The 24,522-nt window shown below is 36.3% G+C and overlaps 1 protein-coding gene across 4 annotated transcripts in view; it reads left to right on the forward strand.

Annotated features, from left to right (window-relative positions):
* Positions 1-24,522, forward strand: part of PPP3CC (protein phosphatase 3 catalytic subunit gamma) — a 110,621-nt gene that overhangs the window by 50,266 nt on the left and 35,833 nt on the right. For all 4 annotated transcript variants that reach the window (XM_027853847.1, XM_027853849.1, XM_027853846.1 and 1 more), the window contains exon 4: positions 18,123-18,234. In XM_027853847.1, the coding sequence (XP_027709648.1) occupies positions 18,123-18,234 (112 nt within the window). The remainder of the gene's footprint in view (positions 1-18,122; positions 18,235-24,522) is intronic.

Consider the following 24,522-nt stretch of genomic DNA (forward strand, 5'->3'; position numbering starts at 1 on the left):
GTCAAATATTTAAGAATACAAGTCATTCCCCAACTGATAAATGGTCAAAGTATATGAACAGGCAGTTTTCAGAGGAAAAAACTAAAGCTGTATATAGTTATATGAAAAAATGTTCTAAATCACTATTAATTAGAGAAATGCAAATCAAAACAACTCTGAGGTGCCACATCACACCTATCAAATTGGCTAACATGACAAAACAGGACAATGATAAATGTTGGAGAAGCTGTGAGAAAATTGGAACAGTAATGCATTGTTGGTGGAGTTGTGAACTGATCCAACCATTCTGGAGAGTAATTTGGAACTATGCCCAAATGGCTATAAAATTGTGTATACCCTTTGACCCAGCAATAACACTTCAAGGTCTGTATCCCAAAGAAATCATAAAAACGGGAAAAGGAACCACATGTACAAAAATATTTATAGGAGCTCTTTTTGTGGTGGCAAAGAATTGGAAATTGAGGGAATATCTATCAATTGGGAAATGGCTGAACAAGTTGTGGTATATGAATGTAATGGAATACTATTGTGCTGTAAGAAATGATGAGCAGGGGGACTTCAGAAAAACCTGGAAAGACATATGTGAACTGATGCTGAGTGAAGTGAGCAAAATCAGAAGAACATTGTGTACAGTTACAGCCACACTGTGTGATGACTGACTTTGATAGACTTGGCTCTTCTCAACAATGCAAGGATCTCAGACAACTCCAAAAGATTCATGATGGAAAATGCTGTCCACATCCAGAGAAAGAACTATGGGATTTGAATGCAGATTGGGAGCATACGATTTGCTCCCCTTTTCCTTTGTTGTTTTGTTTTATTGCTTCATTCTCATGGTTCTTCCTGTTAGTTGTAATTGTTCTTTACATCATGACTAATGGGAGAATATGCTTAATATGAATGTATAAGTGGAGCCTATGTCAGATTGCATACCATCTTGGGGAGGAAGAGAAAATTTAAAACTCAAAATCTTATGGAAGTGAATGTTGAAAACTAAAAATTATAAATTAATTATTAAAAAAAAGAAAGGAAAAATCACTATGGTGAATGGCAAAGTGAATCAATTAGTGAGGAGGCTAAATTATATTTCAAAAATTTCTGATTTTAGTGGGCAGCTAGGTGGCGCAGTGGATAGAGCACCAGCCCTGGATTCTGGAGGACCTGAGTTCAAATCTGGCCTTAGACACGTAACACTTACTAGCTGTGTCACCCTGGGCAAGTCACTTAACCCCACTGCCTAGCCAAAAAAAAAATTCTGATTTTTATCTGGGGAGGGGGAGGGATTTCCTTTAGCAACACAAATAGTGATCTGTATTAGCAGAATAAAGTTCAAAAGTTTACTGTTGAAAACAAAACAAAAAACAATACTATTACTAACACATTATAACCAGTATGCCTGATTAACTCTAGATTCTCATCCCTGAATTGGTTCTCCTCGTTGTTTGCATGGAAGTTCAATTCTCTGTGACATTGTTTTGTTTTGTTTTGTTTTGAAGTCATGGAACCAGTTAATAAGAGACTTGTTAGTAAACCTTCTAATATAGCTACATGAGAACTTATCTTCTTTAAGACACAGATGAGTGTCTTATTGTACATAGAGCACTCACAAATCACACTGTAAATATACTAGAATCTATTTGCAATTTATAAGGAATTATGGGAGAAACAGATTCAATCTCTGACATAAAGATAGTCAGTTAGATGAGATAGCAAGGAACAAAAGCAACTTACCTACCAGTCCCTTTAGATTTAAATAAGTATTAAAGGCTGATCATGTATTCATTCATATTTGAATCTGTGATCATTCCTCTCAATCCGAGCACAGGCTTATTGAAAACAAAATTCTTTGATTCCATACTCACTCTTTCTATCTTTTTTCCAAAGTAAAAGGAACTTGAGCTCTTCATCTAGAGTTTCTGGCTTTCCAATCCCTGCTATTTGTGGTCCCGTGTAGTCCCATACAAAATAAATGGTCCATCTATTGTCCATTATCCTAGCTCAGTGTATGTCTGTACAAAAAAACCTACCTTCAATACATCTATTTTAATATATCTATTAGGTATCTAGGTAGCTCAGTGGATAGAGCACTGAGTTTAGAGTTGAGTTCAGATTTTGCCTCAAACACTTTACTAGCACTATCTGACCCTGGGCAATTCACTTAACCTGTTTGCCTTAGTTTATTTATGTTAAATTTTCTGCCTCCCAGGTTGTTGTCAGTAGTCAGTCAGTAAACATTTTTCAAGTGCCTGTTACTTGCAAGGAACTGTGCCTAGAGGTCTAGGGATACAAAAAGAGGTAAAAGATAATCCTTGCCCTCAAAGAACTTGCAATCTAATGGAGGAGATCACAAGTAAACAAGCATGTATAAACAAGCTATACTTTCTAGTATGATAGATAGGAAGTAATTAACAGAGGGAAGGCACTAAAATTAAGAGGGATAGGGAAAGGCTTCCTGTAGAAGATGAGATTTTGGTTGGGATTATGAGGGACAAGCATTCCAAGCATGGGCAACAGCCAGAGAAAATGACCAGAGCCAAGAGATGGAGTGTTTTGATCATGGAACATCCAGGAGGCGAGTGTCATTGTATCAAAGAGTAAATGTCAGGGAGTAAGGTGTCAGAGGACTGGAAAGGTAGGAAGGGGCTAGGTTATGAATGCCAAACAGCATTTTGTATTTGCTCCTGGAGATTTCTTAAGTGTATGTGGTAAGGGTGGGGAGATGGGGTTTGACATGATTGGGCCATCACTTTAGTGACTGAATGGAGGATGGATTGGAGTAGGATTGAGGCAGGTAGTTGTGAGGATCAAAGGAGAAAACATTTGTAAAACATGAGTATCCTATTCCCCCAAAACTTGTGGAATTCCCCATTTGTTATACAGTCCCACAGAGATTTTTATATATCTTCTTTCCTTTGCAAACTGAAAAAAGGCAGCATAGTGAATAGAATGCCGAACTTAGAGTTCAAATTCTGCCTGTCACTTTTTAGCTATGTAACCATAAGCAAACTTGCTGGATCTAGTTTTGACTTGTAAAATGAAGGTGATAATAATACCTGTACCTGCCTCACAATGAGGAGACTCAAACGTTTTAATATGTATAAAAGTGTTTTGGAAACTTTAAAGCACTATACAAAGTGTCTGTTATTATTCTACTTGGTAACCTCAAGCTTCTCTACTAATTTGGTTGTGATGCTATCCTTCTGATTTGTAGACTTTTACAGGAAGTCTGTGAAGTTAAATATTTTTTGCCCTGATCTTTATGGAAATCTAATTAGAACATATAAATACCCTCCAAAAGTATCCTAATTAGAATATATAAAGTTAATATGATAGAGAACAGTCTCATTCAGATCAGAATTATTAGTAGTGAGACATGCTAACAGAAGTCTGAAAGTGTTGTTATTAGACTTGCTGCAGGAGGCATTTTTATTGTTCTTTTAGTAAATTAACAAGCTCATTTAAAGGAACAGATAGATAATTTGTAAGTAGATATTTGGAACAGTTAGATGTTCAGGGTAGGGAGGATCTTTTTACCAACAAATTTGTGCCTTTTACAAGCTTCATTTCCTTTATCAGGTTATTTCTTGTGACTTTTTTCCCCCAAGGCAATGAGCCAAGTCTGTGAACAAGCAGTTGTATGAGAGACAGGATACTTAATGTTTACTTCTTTACATGTTTGGATATGTTGGTTATTTTATGTAGATCAGAGCAGTTTTTTGAGGATGAACACAAATTAATATGGAAACAAAAAAATGGAGCAACTTAAATTATTTTTTTCACAGTTTTGCAGTTAAATGAATAAAATCTATAGTGTCAGGGTGCAGCTGTATAGTGGTTTAACCACTAAATTAAGAAATATTACTTATATTATGGAAGTAAGCTATCATTTGTAACAATCTGTAGAAACTGCAATAATTTCATTGTTCCCGTATACAGCCTGGAATATCACTAAGTTCAGGAAAGCACTTGTATAATGCCTGAATATCATGATTACTATGAATGTGTTTTTTTGTCTGGCTGTTTGAAAGTAATGTACCAGAGGCAACTGGTGGCATAAGTGCTGGACCTAGAGTTTAAGAAAACCTTAATTCAAATCAAGCCTCAGACATTTGCTCTGTTACCTTGGACAGTTTACTTATAAACCCTGCTTACCTCAGTTTCCTCAAATGTAAAATGGGCACCTACCTCCCAAAGTTGTTGTGAGGATCAGATGAAATAATATATTCGTATATTGTGCTTAACACAGTGTTGGGCACAGCAGAGGTGAAGTGCAAATGCTTGTTCCCTTCCCTCCTTTCTCTAGCTGGTCATGGAGCCCTTTTATCACTTTAATTTCTCTCCCTCTACCTTGAAAACTCCCTTTTCTTGAGTTTATAGGAATGATTAAGCTATGTTGGATTATTTTTAAACATAGCATAAGTATTGATCTTTCATGAAGAAGAAGTAGCTTTGATCAGTCCAAATGTCACTGATAAAATAGAATGGGAATGATTCCTTTTTCCTTTTATTTAATAGTGTGCTTTATTCCTTTAATTCCTACTACAAAATGCTGTCTGACTTTTGAGAGCTATGTTTCCTTAATGAAGTAGAACAATGCTAATTTCATGGTGAAATGGTAATAGAATATCCTTCACAGAAGAAATGTAGGTTTTTGCTAACATATCCTCTGGAAAAGCTACTGAGTGAAAAAAACACAAAAACAAAAAGAGCTGTGGGTGGCAGGGCCACACAAGAGCATGGCGGTTCAGTTGCTATCTTTGAACATTTAGATGCCGGGTATAATCATTCACTTTGCTCCTGGTTTCATTTTTTAAAAGTGAAGAATATTAGTGTATGCGGAACCTTTTCACTTGTCATGGCAGTGATTCCTTTGAGTATTCTTTATATTTTAAGACAAGGTTGGCCCTTCACAGATTCAAAGAAACAGCTATGGTCATAGCTGAGTATGAGCATCTCAGGAACCTTGCCTCTGTTCCTCTGGTCTTATCCTTTGTCCACAGATTTTTTTTTCCTGGCTATTGTTGATCTTGGGTTAAGATGACTCACTTGTTAGTCTTATTCCTTCTGTTATTGATTCTAATCATTTTGTGTATTAACACCTCTGAGTTGTTGGTGATAAACTCACTTCCCTTCCTAGTTAAATAAATAAATAAATGATGGATTGTGAGGTAGTCTGTCTGTGGTGCAGTGAAAAGAATGCTGGATTTAGAGCGACCTTGGACAAGGCACTTAACTTCTGTGGGCATCAATTTCTTCATTCGTTAAGTGAGAGGGTTGGACTAGACAACGTTAAAATCTTTTCTAGCTTCAAATTTGTGAAATGCGGTTAGTACAATTAGAAAATACCACTTGCTGCACAATGCTAAAGGAAAAGATTCTTGGTTTGCAGCAGATACTGCTGGTTTAGTGCTCCTCACCCTAGCCCAGTGGTACGCTTTCAGGATGGTGAGCCAGGACTTCAGCTGAAAGGACCTCACCGTAACAAACTAATTCATCAAATACTGGACAGACTAAAATCAGGGTTGAACTTGTCTGGGTCAAAATATCTGGCTTTGTTAAATCATGACTTAAGATGTATTAAAAGCTAAAAGATCTCTTGAAAGTCATATAGTTCAGCCTCTTTTTTTTTGTTTTGTTTTTGTTTAAGAATGAGAAACAATGGGCAGCTAGGTGGTGCAGTGGATAGAGCACCGGCCCTGAAGTCAGAAGGACCTGAGTTCAAATCCAGCCTCAGACCAAACACTTGTCCTATACTAGCTGTGTGACCTTGGGCAAGTCACTTAACCCCGATTGCCTCACTAAAAAAACAAAAACAAGAATGAGAAACAGGCCCAAAGAAGTTCAGTGATTTGCCCAAGTTTATATATGTAGTAAATGGCAGAACTGGTATTCAACACTCTCCGAAAGAGAGGCCATTGGGAATCCAGATTATTTTTTTTTAATTAATTAATTTATTTTTAGTTTTCAACAATCACTTCCATAAGCTTTTGAGTTTTAAATTTTCTCCCCCTCCCTCTCCACCTTCTTCCCCAAGATGGCATGCAAGCTTATATAAGCTCTACATATACATTCCTATTAAACATATTTTCACATTAGTTATGTTGTAAATAAGAATTAGAACCAATAGGAGGAACCACAAGAAAGAGAAAACAAGACAAAACAGAAGAAAAAAAAAGAGTAAATAGTATGCTTTGATCTGCATTCAAACTCCGTAGTTCTTTCTCTGAATGTGGATAGCATTTTCTACCATGAGACTTTTGCAGGTGTCTTAGATCCTTGCATTTCTGAGAAGAGCTAAGTCTATCAAAGTTAGTGGCTGTTACTGCATACAACGTTCTCCTGGTTCTGCTCATTTCACTCGGCATCAGTCCATACGAGTCTTTCTAGGTTTTTTTGAAGTCTACTTGCTCATCATTTCTTATAGCACAATAGTGGGAATCTAGATATAGATATTAATGTAACACTGTTATACATCACTTATTAAATGAGTGAACCACCTCCTTTTCTAGTCATTGACGATATATTATGTCACTTCTCACATGAAAGTGTTAAAACAAAAAAAAAAATCACAAGTCCACGAGACGTGTGAGAAATGAATGTGGAACGAGAGAAATGAATGTGGAACTCCAAGGCAGGTACAAGGAGTTCAGTGATGCAGGGAAAGCCTTGGATACTTAATTTACCAGGAAAAGGGGAAGTCATAGGAGATGGAAAAGGACTAATTCCCTCCTGAAGGGGAAGAGAAAGACAGTGGCAAAAGCAACGTTCTTTTCCCTTGGGAACTGCTAGACCATGAAGATAGAATGGTCTACTTATCTACAAGGGTCCCAGCTGCACAAACAATTTCTCACTCTGGTGCAGAATAATTGGAGCCTGTCTTTGTAGCTAAGTTTGACTTCCAAAGACACACAGAGAGTCCAGCTTGAGGTGCAAACAACAAATTATGTCAGCTCAGGGAAGACTTCGTCCTTGACACATTCAGGGCCTCCTATATACTCTAGGTCCAGTGTTTCTGGAAAATGTGGTAATTCAAGAAGACATGTTGAGGGAGTCCCTTAACAAAAGTCATTATTGGTAATACAATGCATTCCACTTATACTATACATACATCTTTCCACTGCCCTTTGGGTCACCTATAATTTTAACACCTGAGACTGTGATATTCCATAATTTGTAGCAATACAATACCCCCAGGAAAATAAGGGTATTGTCTTTGAAGACGGAGTTTTACAACAACCTGCAGGTTAAGATCAAAGACACTGACTGTTTCCCAAATGTAATCCAGCCCAATTTCCTGTTCAGTTTTGGGCCCACTTGACTATATATAGTGTGTGACCAAGCTATACAAACTGATAGGCTTTAATGGATCACCAGACCATCTTCATTTAATAATAAGGGCAATGTAGATATGCTTTGTTTTTCAGATATGGGTGGATGACTAGGCTAGTCTCTTTTGAGCCATGATACATCGCACTGAGAAAGTCCTATAGTGTTGTAATGCTTGATGCAATCAGAACAAGGTTGTCCTCAAATAAGAGAATCTTTAGAAATTTTCCATTGATGGGTACTTCCTCTTCAATTTTGACTTCATATAGGATAGCCTTCATGACATCAGTGAATATCTTCATTGGGCATTATGTTTCCCTATTTGGTACCTTTCCAGAGTTTCATCCGGCAGGGCCTGTGTTTCCATTTCCACTCCAAAAGTTAAGACCCTTTGCCTCAGTTACACAGCATTATGACCTGGGAAGTATTAACCTCAGTTAATAACCTCAGTTAACCTCAGTGAAGATAGTTACAATAATGATGGACTAGAGATTATGAAGTTTGGAGCAGCTCATAGGAATTTGTTTGAAGCATCCCCTTACCCAAACTGGTCTAATCATTCTACTAACAGCACTCACACAAGCCATTTTCCCTCATCCAGAAAGACTTCCTTTAAGTGGGAGATGAAATGCAGCACAACAAATGTTTATTACATGCCTACATTGTACAAAAACATTTTGTAGCATATCTACCCATATGTGTCTCATTCTGGCAGATCATGGGTAAAAGCAGTCTTGGGGCAGCACAGTTTTAAATAAATGACTTTAGTCATATTTTAGTGAACTCTGAAGAACACTTGTTCTTGATCCTCTGTTGTTATCCCTGCATGTTACTGATCTTGGATTATGGATTACTCTTTTTATCCTCTTCACATTTCTAATGACCCTGGCCTGTTTGTGGACTTAACCTTTGGGTTACCCTTGCCCACCCTGGCATGCTTTATCACATAAGGCAAAACTTCCATGAATTAAGTGGAATGTAAGTTATTAAATGTCTATACAGAACTACTAATAGTCATGACTTTTAAATTGAATGCAGTAGGAGATAATTGTGTAATTGCATCCTGATACAGAGTTAGAAAGTAGAACTTGAAATTGAGGACAGAAAAGGTGTAAAAACTAAATTACATTGTGGCATGTGCATATGCATTGTCCTTTGATTTGATTTGCTGCTTTCAAATGGTAGTAAATTGTAAAAATGAGATCTTAGGATTTTCCAACAGATCAGCCAATTAAATATAACAAAAATTAACATTTTTCTTATCAAACACAAGAGTTAATTAGAAAGTTGCTGAGTCTCTCACCCACATAACTAAATTGTATGAAGACAATGACAAAAGTCTCTTCTCAAGGAGCTATCTTATTCGGGAGTGTCCAGTAATCTGCAGCATACTTTAATTATGGAGCACAATAGGAGGAGCATGGAACTTACTGTACTCAGGAATGAACTGGATAAATTTGACAGAAAGATAAACAGAAAAGGGAAGCAATTGAATGTATTCTGCACTGTGCATACAAAACCCCTGAATTTAAAAAAAAAAAAAGATATTTACTTATTTTCCATTAACAAACATTTATCTTCTTGACCTTCCACCACCCCCCAAAAAAGTTGGGGGAAGGGAGAAGCAAGAAAAAAACTTTTGTCACAAATATGCATTGTTGTGCAGAATAAATTCTTACGTTGTCCATATCAAAATTGTTTTCATTCTTCATCTTGAGTCCATCATCTCTTTGTTAGCAGGTCAGTAGTATGCTGCTTCTCTGGAATTGTGGTTTACCATTGCATTGATTAGAGCTCTTACATGTTTCAAAGTTGTTTTGTCAACTTTACTCTATATCATATTATATAAGTCTTCCCAGGTTTCTCTGGAACACCACCCTTTATCATTTCTTAAATTTCAGTGAAACTCCATCACATTCATAAACCATAATTTGTTCAACCATTCCCCAATTGATAGGCATCTTCTTTGTTTCCATTTCTTTGCCCCTATAAAAAAGATGATTTAAAATTAGTTTTTTGTAAATAACGGATCCTTTCCCTCTTTTATTCAAGCTCTTTGGTGTATAGGCCTAGTATTGCCACATCAAAGGCAATGTACAATTTAGTGACTTTTTTGAGCATTGTTCCAAATTGATTTTCAGAATGTTTGAACCAGTTCATTACATTCATAATCTACTAATAGTGCATTAATGTTTTCCTGTCTTCCCCAATTTGATGGGTATGGTGTGTAACTTCAGTTGCTTCCATTTGCATTTCTCTTAATTACTAGTGATTTGGAGCATTTTTTTTTTTTTTTGCTTATGGCTATGGATAGTTTGGATTTCTTCTTTTAAAAACTACCTATACATATTCTTTGACTGCTTATCAGTTGGAGAATGAGAGGCCTGGATTTGGAATGAGAGAAACTGGGTTTACCTGTAAGACTTAGGGCAAATCTGTTCATCTCTCTGGGCCTCAGTGTCCTTATGTTTAAAATGAGGGGATTGTACTAGAAGGCTTTCTCAGGTCCCTTACAGTTTTAAATTGATGAACTCATTCCACTTCTCACTTCCATAGCTTTATAGAAGTTGTATCCACAAGCCTGGGAAGCCTTTTGCCTTCTAGAATGCCTGGTTTCCACTTTCACTTTCTTTATTTTTTTTAAGTTTTTTCCTTTTGTTTCTTCTTTCACAACATGACTGATATGGAAATATGTTTTATATGATTGTATATGATATATAACCTGTATCAAATTGTTTACCATCTTAGGGAGGGGGGAAAGGTAGAAAATTTGGAACTCAAAATTTTATTTAAAAAAGTGTTAAAAATTGTCTTTATGTGCATTTGGAAAAAAATACTATTAAACAGGAAAAAATATGAATCCCTAATTTCCATCTTAGTTCAGCCTATGTGCCAACTCCAATTGGAGGTGTTTCCTGATTCCCAGAGTTATTTGTGTGCTCTCTCTCCTTCTTCAAATTATCATGTGTTTACTTATATTATTCCAGTAAATATCAACTCACCAACAGTTTTTAGTTTTGTCTTTGTAATCCCAGGGCCTACCACAGGGCCTTGCATGTAATAGGTAATTAATAAATGGTTTTTGGATAGGATTGGATTTTATTAATGCATTTTGAGGTTATCTTACTGGAATGTAAACATTTAGAATTTTAAAGTAGTTTTGTAAAAAAAATTTCAATCCTCAAAATGCTAAAAAAAAAAAATGAGAGATATTGAAGGAAATAAAGAAAAATTGGGGTTGAGAAACCTCATCACTTCAGCACTGGAGTTTTGTGGGTCTTCACAGTAGGGTATGTATAATAAGCCACCTAGTCAAATGCTTTGGTCAGAAAATAATATGTAATTTTACCATGCATCTACATAGCAGAATAAATAAAAATTTCAAGGGCAATGAAAAATAAGAATATGCTGTAACTTTCATAGTCTTCCTTCTTGTGGATTGTCCAAAGGGTTTTGGACATCTTCAGTGATGTCATCTTGTACTTTTGGACAAGTTATTTGATAGCAAAGTAATTATGAAACATTCACTAAGATTCTCTTTCACTAAAGTATTCTGATTCCTCATTGTTGAATATAGAGGTGATGCTGCTGTTTTGTTTTGTTTTTTTTTTCACTCTGCCAACAGATCAAAAATTCTCAGAGATCCTATACCTGTCTGAGTACAGGCCAAGTTATGGATTCTGTGTCTATTGTTTCTTGACTAACTAACCTTAGTTTTGAGAAGCTCCTGTCCAATGAGTTAACCATCAGTTAACAATTTATTTTGGACCCCATTAAATCATTTACAAAAATAAGTTGGGGGGCAGCTAGGTGGCACAGTGGATAAAGCACCGGCCTTGAGTTCAAATCTGGCCTCAGACACATAGCACTCACTAGCTGTGTGACTCCAGGCAGTCACTTAACCCCAATTGCCTCACCAAAAAAAAAAAGTAATAATAATTTAGAATTTATAATCCATATCAGTAGGGGATTACTCATACATATTAAATAAAATATTCTTTAAGTATAACATAATTATGATTTTTATTGGGTATTCAGGGTCTCATATTGGCTTTGGCTTCTCCCAGGGGTGGGAGGAAGTGTCTGTAAGTCAAGAGCTCTAGGTGGAGCTATGTGCCTTGTTTTTATCTTTCTGTTACTGACTGATGTGAACCACCCTTAATATGTCTTATTCTCCTCAAGCTTGTTACCTTTGCCCTCAAAAAAAGGTGTGAGTCAACAGGCATGAGTGAATTACAGAATCTCTTATTTTTTGTTTATTTATTTGATGAATTCTACAGTGAAAAAAAAGGTAAGAGTATAACTGAGGAATCTCAGGACAAGATGATGAAATGCAAGAGTTTAGTAAAATATCCATAGAGAATATAAACGTAACAGTGGATTCAGTGAAAAATAGAAAGTAGAAATATTTTATCAGAGGACAGAATGTCAGGAACAACAATGAAAGCATAAAAGCATACACTTAGAAATATATTTTATTATTTTCCCCACAATGTCCCAAAGTACATTTCACCCTTTGTATAATCCCATGCTTCCTCTCCCTTCCTTCCACCATTAAAAAGTTGCCACTGCCACCACAAAAGAAAAACATAATGTCTACTGCTTTCCCATACTACTCCAGCCATTCCTCATGTTTCTAAACCTCGAGTTATCTAGACCTCCCAGCTCTACTTGAAATGTCATATAAGGACCAGGTCCCTTTTATCTCAAAATCCTCCTAGTTTTAGTGGGAAAAGACTTCTACATTAAACCCTGTGGAACTTGTGCCTTCCTCTTTCTCCTTCCATCCTCTTAATTATAGTGACAGTAGGTAAAAATAGATCAAACATGTTAAAATATTTTTAGTAGGATGTATTAAATAAATTCATGTAATTTTTTTATAATCTGGATTGGCTCTAATAATTGATTTTAATTATGGAATGTATGGTAGTACCATAGGACCATAATGTGCTGTTATTTTATCCAATTCATTTAAGTAGCAAAATTGACACTCACTGATACTAAGCCAAAAAAGTTGACCCCCCCCCCCTCAAAAAATAGATATATATATATATTAGTTCTGACTTTTAGGCATGTTTTTGGGTAACTAGGTTTCCATAAATTTTAATTTCCATCTTCATTTATTTAAGAAACATTTCATTAAGTACCTATTATGTGTAACATAGTATGGAGGACACTGAGTGAAATACAAAGATAAATAAGACCTGTAAATTATTCCATTTGTTCTAAAGACAATTTGGAATTTTTTTTAAAGTTACCAACTTGTATGCCCTTTGATCCACCAGTATCACAACTAGGCATATATTCCAAGATGGTCAAAAACAGAGGGAAAGATCCTGTGTTAACCGAAATATTTATAATGCTTTTTGTCAGTCAAAAGCCTTTGTATGTACTTACTATGGATCAGGCACTATTCTAAGCAGTGGGGATAAAAGAAAAGGAAAAAAACTGACCCTGTTCTCAAGGAGCTCATAGTCTATGTAAATACTAAATATATATAACATATACACAGAGTAGATGGAAAGTAATATCAGAGGGGAAGGCATTATAAGGGTAGAGGGAAATGGAAGGGCTCTTTGTAGTAGGTGGGATTTGATCGGAGTTTTGAAGAAAGTTAGGGAAGCTAAAATGTGGGGGTGAGAAGGGAGAGCATTCCAGGCATGGGAGACAGCTAGCATAAATGTATCAAGTCTACAGATCTAATGTCCTGTGTGAGGACAGCAAGGAGGCCCGTGTAGCTGAATGGCAGAATAAGGAGAGAGAAGTAAAGTCTAAGGCTCTTAAGGTAGGAAGAGGCTATTACATGCCAGTCAGAGGATTTTGTACTTAGAAGTAATAAGGAATTGCTCGAGTCTGTTGGCTGGTGAGGGGGAGAAATGCAGTATTTGTGATGGGACCAAACCTATGCTTTAGCATTTTGACTGCTGAGTGAAGTGCTCAAAGCAAGGAGACCAATTATAAGGCAGGCAGGTCCAAGCAAGGGAGTAATAAGGATCTCTATTTTGGTTGTGGCTATGTGAGTAGAAAGAATAAACATAGACAAGACATTTTGTGATGGTAGAAACAAGATTTGACAGTATATTGGGTTTGAGCAAGTGAGACATCAAGGAGGACACAGAAATTATTGTCCTGATTGAATGGGAGGATGGTGGTGTCCCTAGCAGTAATAGGAAACTTGGGAAGAGGGCATGGTTTGGGGAAAAGATAATGAATGGGACACAGTGGACATACTGAGTTTAAGATGTCGAAAAAGCAGTTGGTGGCTTGAGAAGGAACCTCAAGGAGAAAGCCTAGGACTGAATATGTAGATATGAGAATCCTCCGAAAGAGCTACTGAGATCACCAAGGGAGATACTATGGAGGAGGAATAAGGAGGTCCACAGGGACATTTTTGTGGTAGCAAAGAACTAGAAGGAAAATAGGTGTCCATTCATTTGGGGAATGGCTGGACAAATTGTAAAATAGAATTTAATACAATATTATTGCATCATAAAAACAACCAACATAAGTAATTCAGACAAATAAGGAAAATTTATATGAATTGACTCAGTGACAAGCAGAACCAGGAGGACAGTTTACACTGTGAGTGCAGTAATGTGAAGGAAGATAACCTTGAAACATTTCAAATCTCCGGCCAGTGCAGTGACTAATCATAACTTCAGAAGACAAATTATAAAGTCCTCTCTCTCAGCAAAGAAGTGATGGATCAGGGGTGCAGAACAAGGCAAAAGTTTTTGCTTCACTACACTTATTTCTTATATGGGAGAGCTTTATTAGGGATGTGGGGGAGACTGGGAAGGAATAATAATTTTTTTTTAAAAAGAGAGCTTCATTCAAATCGGGCCTCAGATGCTTGACACTTACTAGCTGTGTGACCCTGGGCAAGTCACTTAACCCCGATTGCCTCACCAAAAAGCAAAAAGAGAGAGAGAGAGAGAGAGAGAGACAGTGCTCTTCAACATTAACCTTGTTGAAAAAGATAGGGAACTTTGATTTTCTAAGTAGGAGGCAGGGTAATCTACTGAGATAATGTATGTGTGTGACAGGCCTCATCATGTCACTCCCCTGTTTAAGAAGCTCTAAGGGTTCCCTGTAGCCTTTGGGAGCAAATATAAACTTCTCTAGCACTTTGAACTCCTACCAAATCTGGCTTCAGCCTACTTTTCAAGATGCATTATGCCTTTCTTCCCTTTGCACATTATATGGTCTGTCTAAATCATTCTTCTTCCTGTTCTTTAAACACACTACTCTACATTCCTTCTGTTGTGCCTTTGCACAGGCTGACCATAATTCCTGGAAGGGTCCCTTCTCTCACTTCTGCCCCCTTAGAATCACTAGCTTTCTTCAAAGCTCAGCTTTAGATACGATCCAAGTACCTTAAGGGCATGCATTGTTTTATTTTTGTCTTTGTATCTTCAGGACCTCGGACAGAGAAGTCACTTAATAAATGCCCATCAGTAGGTTACAAAGGGCTTTAAATGCCAAACAGAGTATTTTGTATTTAATCCTGAAGGTGAAAGGGAGCCACTGGAGTTTCTTGAGTAAGGGGATGATGTGGTAAGACCTGCCGTATAGGAAAACCACTTTATTGATTGAATGGAGGATCAGTTGAAATGGGGAGAGACTAGAGGCAGGTAGACCCACCAGCAGGCTATTGCAGTAATCCAGGTGTGAGCTCCTTAGGACCTATACTAGAGTGATAGCAGTGTCAGAGGGGAGAAGGGGGCATATAGGAGAGATGTTGCAGAGGTGAAATTGACAGGCCTTGGCCTAACTAAACTAACTCTCACAAAATGAACAAATGGCATGAAAAGATTTCTGCAAAACAACCTGCAGATTGAAGATAATACTATTTCAAGCAGAAGTGGACAAACAAATGGCAGAGCTTGTATATTTCTACTGTATGAGCTTGTTATCAGCTGTGTTGAAAGGTAAGAATGATGACCTAATAAGATCTGACTAGAAATTAGCCAAAAAGAAAAAAGGTGACTTTTTAATAATAAATGAGAAAGTACCTACTTTTCAAAAAAGAAGCTTTTTCTATGAAATGGACATTTTGAAAATGAATATTTGGGAATGTTTCCATCATTTTGTGATTTCGTTGCTAAAACGATGTAACTATGTCATCTATAAAAACTTTCCTACCTTCATATATAAACTTAGAATCAAAATTTTCTAACATAGTTCAGAATCTTCCAAACAAAGACTTACAGTGAATTTTTTAACCCATTTACTTATTTGGTAAATATAACATTTTCTGAGAAAGAATGAATGATGTTAGGAAAGATGGAAATTTACTAGATATATTTCACCAAAAACCTTTGCATAATTGATGGATGGGATTGAAAAATTAAAATAATGATTTCTAAACACAGCTAATGATGCAATTCTCCCATTTGGATCTTATCTTTGGGAACTACTCTATGATAGGCATTAAATCCAAATCTTAAAATACACTGAACTTAGAACCAGGCCTTTGAACTGCTTTATTATGAAGTGTTATTGCAAGTTTTCCGGAATGGTGAAATCTATTCAATCACATTGCCTTCATTAAAAATAGTATTAATTATCATTTTAGAGGTTTATTGATTTCATCTTTATCTCATCCTTGGTTTCTATTTTTGTGTGCTTTAGAATGTATATTATATGTACATATTACAATAATATGTGTATATCATTTATATGCATGCTCCCAAATCTTTTTATTGATGAGTTGTGCAGTCACTGCCCTAGTTGAGGGAAAAAAATACCTCTCTTACTTACCTCTCCAGATTGTTAGGAGGATCAAATGAGATACTAAGCATGAGAGGAATGTTTATATAGTGCTATTTTCTTTTTAAGTGCTTTTTTCTTGGAAAGAAAAGACCTAATCTTCACTGTACTACTTATTGTTAAAAATTGGATTATTGAGATTTTTCTTGAGCAAGACTGGTAAACCAACCAGTGATTAGATATTAATACATCCTAGAAGTTTTAAATAGTTTTAAAATAGAAGTTTTAAATTCTTTTCAAGAAAAAGGCAATATGTAAATGTGACATCTTTCTCTAAGATAGAATGATGAATTTGTTTTCTTGTTTCTTATTTTACATAGATTTGGTGCCTCTATTATTATTTTTTATGGGATTCTGTTGGAATATATTTATATGGCTCATAGTCAAACTTGAACTCATTTTCCTATGTAGGACCTAGAGTCAGAAGGACCTGAGTTCAGATCCAGTCTCAGACCTTACTGACTATGTGACCCTAGGTAATTCACTTGACCTCACTAGGCCTCTGTTTTATCATCTGTGAAATGGGGATAATAATAGCACCTACCTGATGGGGTTGTATTTGTGAGTACCGAGTAGTATAATTTTAAAGCAAATGATATAGTTATCAGGTGATTTAACTATGTAAAGTACTTTGTAAATCTTAAAGCACTACATGAATTAGAGCTATTGTTTTTATTATTGTTGTTACTAGTAATCCTCAGTTGTAAAAATCAATCAATAAGCATTTAAGTACTGCCAGTGGGGGAAAAAATGATGTATGCAACACTCGAGCACAGTTTTCTATTCCCTTTTGTGGTGTTGGCTCATTTGATCCATGGTTTTTTTAGCTAATTTGTTCTTTATAATCACCTTGGTCGCTTATAGTTCCTCCTTAGATGTGAGTGTAACCAATTTGTTCCTCATTGCTACAAATTGGCTCTTGATAGTCAATTTCTGTGATATAAATCTAAGGATGTTTTTTGAAAATTAAAACCATGACAGACCTTTTGTTGTTTCTTTTTTTAAAATGTGTGTGGTCTTTAAAGTGTGGCCTTTAAAAAATTGATCCCATTTAAAATGATGTATACTAGTTTGTAGTCACGGGGAAAAAACATAATGGTGATTATGGATGACGAAACTTCAACAGGAGTCTTAATATATAAATTCCTAAGGAAACTAACAGCAAAAATTCTTTTCTTCCTAAAGTTAAGACTCGATATTTTATTCATCTTCGATATGTATACTTAACAAAAAAAAAATGTGAGAGATCTGTAGGTAGAATAAATGTGGGCGATAATAAATTTTGAAGAGCTTGGTCATTGATGTGTGAAAATATTAATAGTAAAGGAAGCCTGGTATTTGCTTACAGGATGTACACCACAGCATTTGAGCTCTCCCCATTCTTATAGTAAAATAGGGAACTGGTGTTTGTTTTTAACATTATCTTTGTCCTGTACCTAATTAGTACCTTACACTTTTGAAAATTCCAAATAAAACTTTTAGAATACAAACCTACTATTCCAGTTTTATTTGCTTTCTTCCCTTTAAACTTACATAAAACTAGGAAGCTGCCTTAAAAATGGGTTATTTTGCTTTTTATGCTATTGAAGGAGGAAAGATATCTACTCTACCATGAGCTATAAGACTAGTTTCAGTTGGAGGTGACACTATCTGCCATTTATTTGAAGTGACTGCTAAAATATAGATTTTTTTATATATTTCTTCTGTTGTTTCAGAAGAACTCAAAAAGGATAAATTGTATTGCTATGAATTCTAGAACTGGTAGTTAAGAAATTTAGGATTTCATTCTAGCTTAGACTTTGAACTTTATTATTAGATTTTGAACTGTCTACCTAGTCTTTAACACTTTAGTTGTCTAGTTTGTAAATTAGGGATAGTATTAAATGCTCATTTTCTTAGAATATTGTGAACATATTAATAGGAATTTTTGGAACTCTCCTCAGCATTTCTAATGTTTCCTATGGACTTTTCTCCCTTATAAATAATTTATTGAATGTCATTCTATCCTTGAATTTATCTTATAGTGTGTGCTGTACTTATGGAGTTTAAAGATTCATCATCCCAGAACGTTATTTCTGCTTCGAGGCAACCATGAATGCAGGCATCTCACAGAATACTTCACCTTTAGACAGGAATGTAAGTATAATTTGTTCTCTTTAGAAGAACATTTGTAAATAGTTGGGCCCACAATTAAAAGTATATATAAAAATAAAATGGTTATAATGTTATTGGTTTGTAAGGAATGTGTGTGTGTTTTTAATTTAAGGTTAAAATATGAGAAAGCAGCAAACAGGCCATGAATGCAGTATCTCAGAAGGTTTTCTTACATTATCTTTACCTCTGATTGTGACACCTTAGATTTACCCTTTTCCCTTAGAGGAAAAATTATCTCAGGAATTTTCAAAACTATATTCACCTGCTGGGGTTGGTTAACTTTTTTATTCCTTGCTTGAAAAAAGACTGAAATATGGTCAGAGCAATGTCCAAAAAAAATAAAAAAGTCATATTACTCTGAACATAGGGCATAGTTCCCCCCATATAAATCTAGTTTATATAATTTACATTTCTCTTGTGCTTTTAAGATTCACAAAGCCATTACCTTTGCAACAGCCTTATGAGGTAGAAAATGAAAAACATTCCTACTCCTATTTGCATGTAAGGAAAATTAAACCTATAGAGTTTAAGAAACTTGCCCATGGTCACACATCAATCCTGTTGCTGCTGGAGCCAAGACTCAAACCTAGGATTTCAGAATTGCTTTCCATCACATTCATTATGAAGCACTAGTGTAGCCTGTAATTTTGCTCTTAATACCATAGATTACTTAAGCCTGGGTGGTCTCCCTAATAGTAGAAGCAGTATCACTGACATCCTCATAGGCTCACACATGTGCTAGAGGAACCAATGTCCCCACTGCTAGTGTTACAAGGTAAGCCAATCCACTTGCAGCCTCTGAGGAACTGCCTGCAACCCTGGCTCTGTCTTTCTTGAAGATGAACATTTCATTGCAAAACCTATCTGTACTCCCTCCCCTTCCTTGTTACCCCTGGCAACTCCCCCCCTCCTTTCCTGAGGGTGGAGAAGAGCCTTTAGGAACGAGATGTGAGGAGTCCCTGTAAGTTCCCCTTCCTAAAGAGATGGCATCTTATCTCCTGGCTCTGACGATATTTCCCACTTGTAAGTGGGTTACAGTAAAGCAGCTGCTGGCAATAGATATGAGTCTATGAAGCTTATGTAACAGAGCAGAGGAAAAACATGTCAGGAGTTGTGGATGGACAGATCTCATGGAAATAGTGGAGTTTTCAAACTCTGTAGCTTTATGAGGGGCTATTCTATGAGCAGAGTGAAGTTTTAAAAAGGGAGGAGGGTCATAGAGTGAGAGAAGACAAGTGAGTGTTCCATCTGGTTAGATTTTAAATGACTGAGAAAATGACTAATGTCTGTTTCCCATCCTCAACACCCCCATTTCCCTGGGTTCCATTTAACTTGGTATGAGACTGCATTTTGTGATTATTTACCTGTAGAGAAAAAAAGTTCTACCATATTTTGTAGGCAGTAATTTTATATAATTTTTCATTGTATTCTGTTTTTTTCCAGTCAAAGAGATCTTATCGGGGGCAGCTAGGTGGCAAAGTGGATAGAGCATTGACCCTGGAGTCAGGAGGACCTAGGTTCAAATCTGGCCTCAGACACATAACACTCACTAGCTGTGTGACCCTGGGCAAGTCACTTAACCCCATTGCCTTGCCAAAAAAAGAGAGAGAGAGAGAGAGAGAGAGAGAGATCTTATCATGGGGGAGATGGATTGGCTGCATCAGTTTAGGGCAATGTGATAATCAGATATTTATTTTATTCATGTTAATTAAAGTCTTTATGACTTCTGCTTAAAATTGTTATAGCAATGGTTACTCTACCTTCACCTCTTTTTTTGGTGGTAACAGTGGTATCATTCAGTTTACCTTTAACCATGGGAGGAGGTGAAGATGGACCTGAAAAAATTTCTGTAACTCCTTCCCCTGCCACCATGAAAGTGTTCGGTTCACTGGCATAAGTTGGTAAACTCGTTTTCTTAAAATTATAAGATCAAATTTAATAATCATCTTAAACAATCTACTTAGTTTGAAACATTCAACATATTGTTGCTGGTACTTAATTTCTCCTTTTGAGCATTATTAGACTGTAGGTCAGTAGTGAAGAAAGCTAGGTGTATTAATCAGAATTAGAATGCATTTTGCTGTTTTCAGTGAAAATTTACCCCAGTTCACCCTGTTACTACTAAGTTCTTGATGACCATTAAAATGATCCTTTTTTGGGAAGATGTGGGAAAGGTATGGAACGGGTGGGGAACCTGGGGCCTTGAGGCCACATGTGGTCCTTTAGGTCCTCAAGTATGGTCCTTTGACTAAATCCAGACTTCACAGAACAAATCCATTTGGGTGGTTTTGAATTTGGTCAGGTAGTAAAGATGGTTACTCAAGGACTTTTTAACAACCAAGATTTTATTGTCAAAATTAAAGATGTGGAATTTTTTTGAGATCCGTAGAAATTTGAGCTAATTAAATGAGAAGAATACAATATTTATAATGGAGATGAATGCCTCAAAGTGACTTTAGAGAGCAAAAAATCCATTTGTTCTGTGAAGTTTGGATTCAGTCAAAGGAGGCCACTCTTGAGGACCTAGAGGGCCACATGTGGCCTTGAGGCCAAAGGTTCCCCACCCCTGATATAGAAAGACATCTTAAGTGTCTTCTGTGTGGAATTTTCCATCTCTGGAGTTTTATTTGCTTTTTACATGATTTTGCCACAATGATAAGTAGTTTGTACAAAGCAAAATGATTTTAGGAGAAAACTCCTCTCTGGTTTCTTTCCCTTTTTAAATGTCTATTGTTTTCTTTTAGTTCCTGTATAGTTTTGAGTCTGAACTGTGAAAAAAATTCACCTCAATGCAATTACAGGGTTTTAAAAATTTTTTGTTTGTTTTTGCTTTATTCCTGCATAAGGGATATCTATATGCTGTTCTGCAAAGCTATTTTCACTGACAGTCTGATCTCTGTTAAAGGGCCACCCTGAATTTTAGAATCAGCACCCTGTAATTACTAGCGAGTGATATTTAGTTCCAGATTGTTCAGCTGGGTCTTTTTACAGTTTGAAGAAAATAATTGACTTTATTCCTCTGTTAAAGTACCTAAACTGGGGGAAATCTTTACATTTCAGTGACTTTTATTAGTTAAAAACAATTCCCACCCTCTTTCTTTTCAAACACCAGATTTGAATTTTTAGTTTTGTTTTAGAAAAAAGTCGAAGGTAAAATTTCGGTTTGCTTACTCAGTCTCCTCAGACTAAAATTATCTTTTTGTCATTGTGTAATTGAAAACCTAGTGCTTTTACAGTTGATATCATATATCAAAATCAAAGATCTTAAAATTTAGAACAGCTCATGCAAACTGGTTCTTTATTTCTAAATTTGATCGTTTTTGGATACTTAGTTAAACAACAACTTAATAGAGAGGAGAAAGCCAATTTCTGGATTTTGCTAACAAAAGCAACATTGTTATTAGAATAAATTGGAAAAAGTGGTAATTTGGTCAAGACAGTGACTTTTTTCTTTGGTGTCTGGTCCCTATCCCTAATGTTCTTAAAGAATACCACAGCTTTGGGATTTTGAAAATGTGAGTTGCTGGAGAGGATTCTGGGATGATGGTGGAATAAGGCAGGAAATTACATGGTTCTCCCAAATTCCCCGACAAATAATTTAAAATAGTGCCTCAAAGTGACTTTAGAGAGCCAGAAATAATTAGAAGTTGGAGTAAAGCAGTTGTCCAACCTAAAACATTAGGTGGAGGACATTAGGAAAGACCTGACCTCCCAGGATGATGGTATGGCCTGATTGAAGTGCAGATACCTGGAGCAGATCCCAAAAAATCAACAAACAACAGGCCCTGGGGGAAGCTATGTTGGCAGCAGCCTCAGCTTCAGGAACTTATGTCCCATGGACAGTGTAGAGGTCAGACAGCTGATCAGGGGAAGATTGCAGGGCCCTCTGCTGGTGCTGGACACAGGTCCCAGGTACACTGACCAGATGAGGTCTCTGGCAGTTGCTATAGGCAAGAAGGAGTGAGGACACCTTGGTGAGTGGTCAAAGAGGAGAGGAGCCCTGCTGGCTGTATTCACTCACAAGAGAGCGGAGTCCCTGGTTTTGGTTCCAGGACAGAGGGGTGAGCTGAAGCTTGCAGCTGCAGGAAACACTACGAGGAATAAGAGCATTTGAGATGACAGCATAGCTAAGAAAGAGGGATAAGGTAAAAAGAGAGGGAGAGATGGATAAATAATGAGGAAAAATAGGGTGGAGGGAAATGCACAGCTAGTAATTATAACTTTGAACGTAAATGGGATGAACTTGGCCATAAAATGGAAACAGATAGCAGAATGGGTTAAAAAACAGATTCTGACCATGTTGTTTATAAGAAGCAAATTTAAAAATGAGAGATACACATAGAATAAAAATAAAAGACTGGAGTAAAATTTATTGTGCTTCAACTGATGCAGAAAAAGACAGGGGGGATAGCAATCATTATCTCAGACAAAATTAAAGCTAAAATAGATTTAATTAAAAGAGATAAACAAGGAAACTACATTTTTATAAAAGGTACTATAGATAATGAAGTAATACCAATACTATACCTATATGTATCAAATGTTGTTACATCCACATTTTTAAAGGAAAAGCTAAATGAATTACAGGTGGAAATAGATAGCAGAACTATAATAGTGGAGGACTTTAACCTTCCCTTCTCAGAACTAGATAAATCTAACAAAAAAATAAGAAACAAGTCACAGAGTTAGATAGAATCTTAGATAAGCTAGATATGATAGATACCTGGAGAAAATTGAATGGGAATAGAAAAGAATATACCTTTTTCTCAGTGGTATCTTTACAAAAATTGACCATATATTAGAGCATAAAACTTTATAATTAAATGTAGAAAAGCAGAAATATTAAATGCATCCTTTTCTGGTCATAATGCAATAAAAAATATATTTGATAAGAGACCATGAAAACACAGATTAAAAATTAATTGAAGACTAAATAACCTAATCTTGAAGAATGAGTGAGTTAAAGAACAAATCATATAAACGATGAATAATTTTATTAAAGAGAATTATAATAATGAGGCAACATGCCAGAACCTAAGGGCTACAGCAAAAGGAGTAATCAGAAGAAAATTTATATTTCTAAATGCTTACATCAGTAAAATAAAGAGCAGACCCATGAATTGGTTGTACAATTAAAAAACTATAAAAAGAGCAAATTAAAAATCCCCAATTAAACATCAAATTGGAAATCTTAAAAATGAAAGATGAGATTAATAAAATTGGATGTAAAAGTCATTGAATTAATAAAACTAGGAGTTGGTTTTATGGGGAAAGAAAAACCAATAAACAGATAAACCATTGGTTAATATGATTAAAAAAGAGAGAAAAAAATCAAATCACTAGTATTCAAAAATGAAAAGGATGAATATGCCACCAATAAAGATGAAATCAAAGCAATTATTAGGAGCTATTTTGCCCACTTATATGCCAGTAAATTGAACAGTAAGTGAAATGAAAGAATACTTACAAAATATGAACTGCTAGATTAACAGACAAGGAAACAAAATATCTAAATAAATCTGTTTTAGAAAAAGAAATTAAACAGGCCATAAATGAGCTTCCTAAGAAAAAAGCATCAGGACCAGATGGATTTACAATTGAATTCTACCAAACATTTAAAGATCAGCTAATTCTAACATTAAAAAATTATTTGGAATAATAGGCAAGGAAAGTGTCCTACCAAACTTCTTTTATGAAACAAATATGGGAGCAGAGCCAAGATGGCTGAGGGAAAGCAGTGACTTGCTTGAGCTCTCTCCCCATACCCCTCCAAATCCCTATAAAAATTGGTTCTAAACAAACTCTAAAGCAGCAGAACCCACAAAAAGTCAGAGTGAAACAAATTTCCAGCCAAACACAGCCTGGGTGGTTGATTGGAAAGGAATATCGCGCCAGGCAGGGAGAGGAGTGCAGTTCAGTGTGGGCACGCAGGCCGCAGCGACCCTGGAGCAGGCCTCAGAGGACTGAATCACAGGAAGCTGTGGCAGTTTCCAGACTTCTCAACCCACAAACGCCAAAGACAACTTAGAAGGTCAGTGGGAAAAGTCTGTGACTGCAGTGAGAGAAGGAGCTAGGTCTCAGCCACGCCCAGGGCCGCGGCTGTTTCTTGAGCTTCTGGCCCACAGACTGAGGGGGAATCGAGGGGCTGATCAGAGGGGGATTGCAGGGTTCTCTTTGCCAGTGCTGAGACAGGAATCTCTTGCTTTACCGGTGATTGGATCTGGGTCACAGTTCTGAGGGGTGGTCCTGGGGCCAGGAGGAATGCTGGTG

This window comes from Vombatus ursinus, unplaced genomic scaffold (genome assembly GCF_900497805.2).
Source record: "Vombatus ursinus unplaced genomic scaffold, bare-nosed wombat genome assembly UNPS02010219.1, whole genome shotgun sequence".
In the NCBI taxonomy this organism is placed as follows: Eukaryota; Metazoa; Chordata; class Mammalia; order Diprotodontia; family Vombatidae; genus Vombatus; species Vombatus ursinus.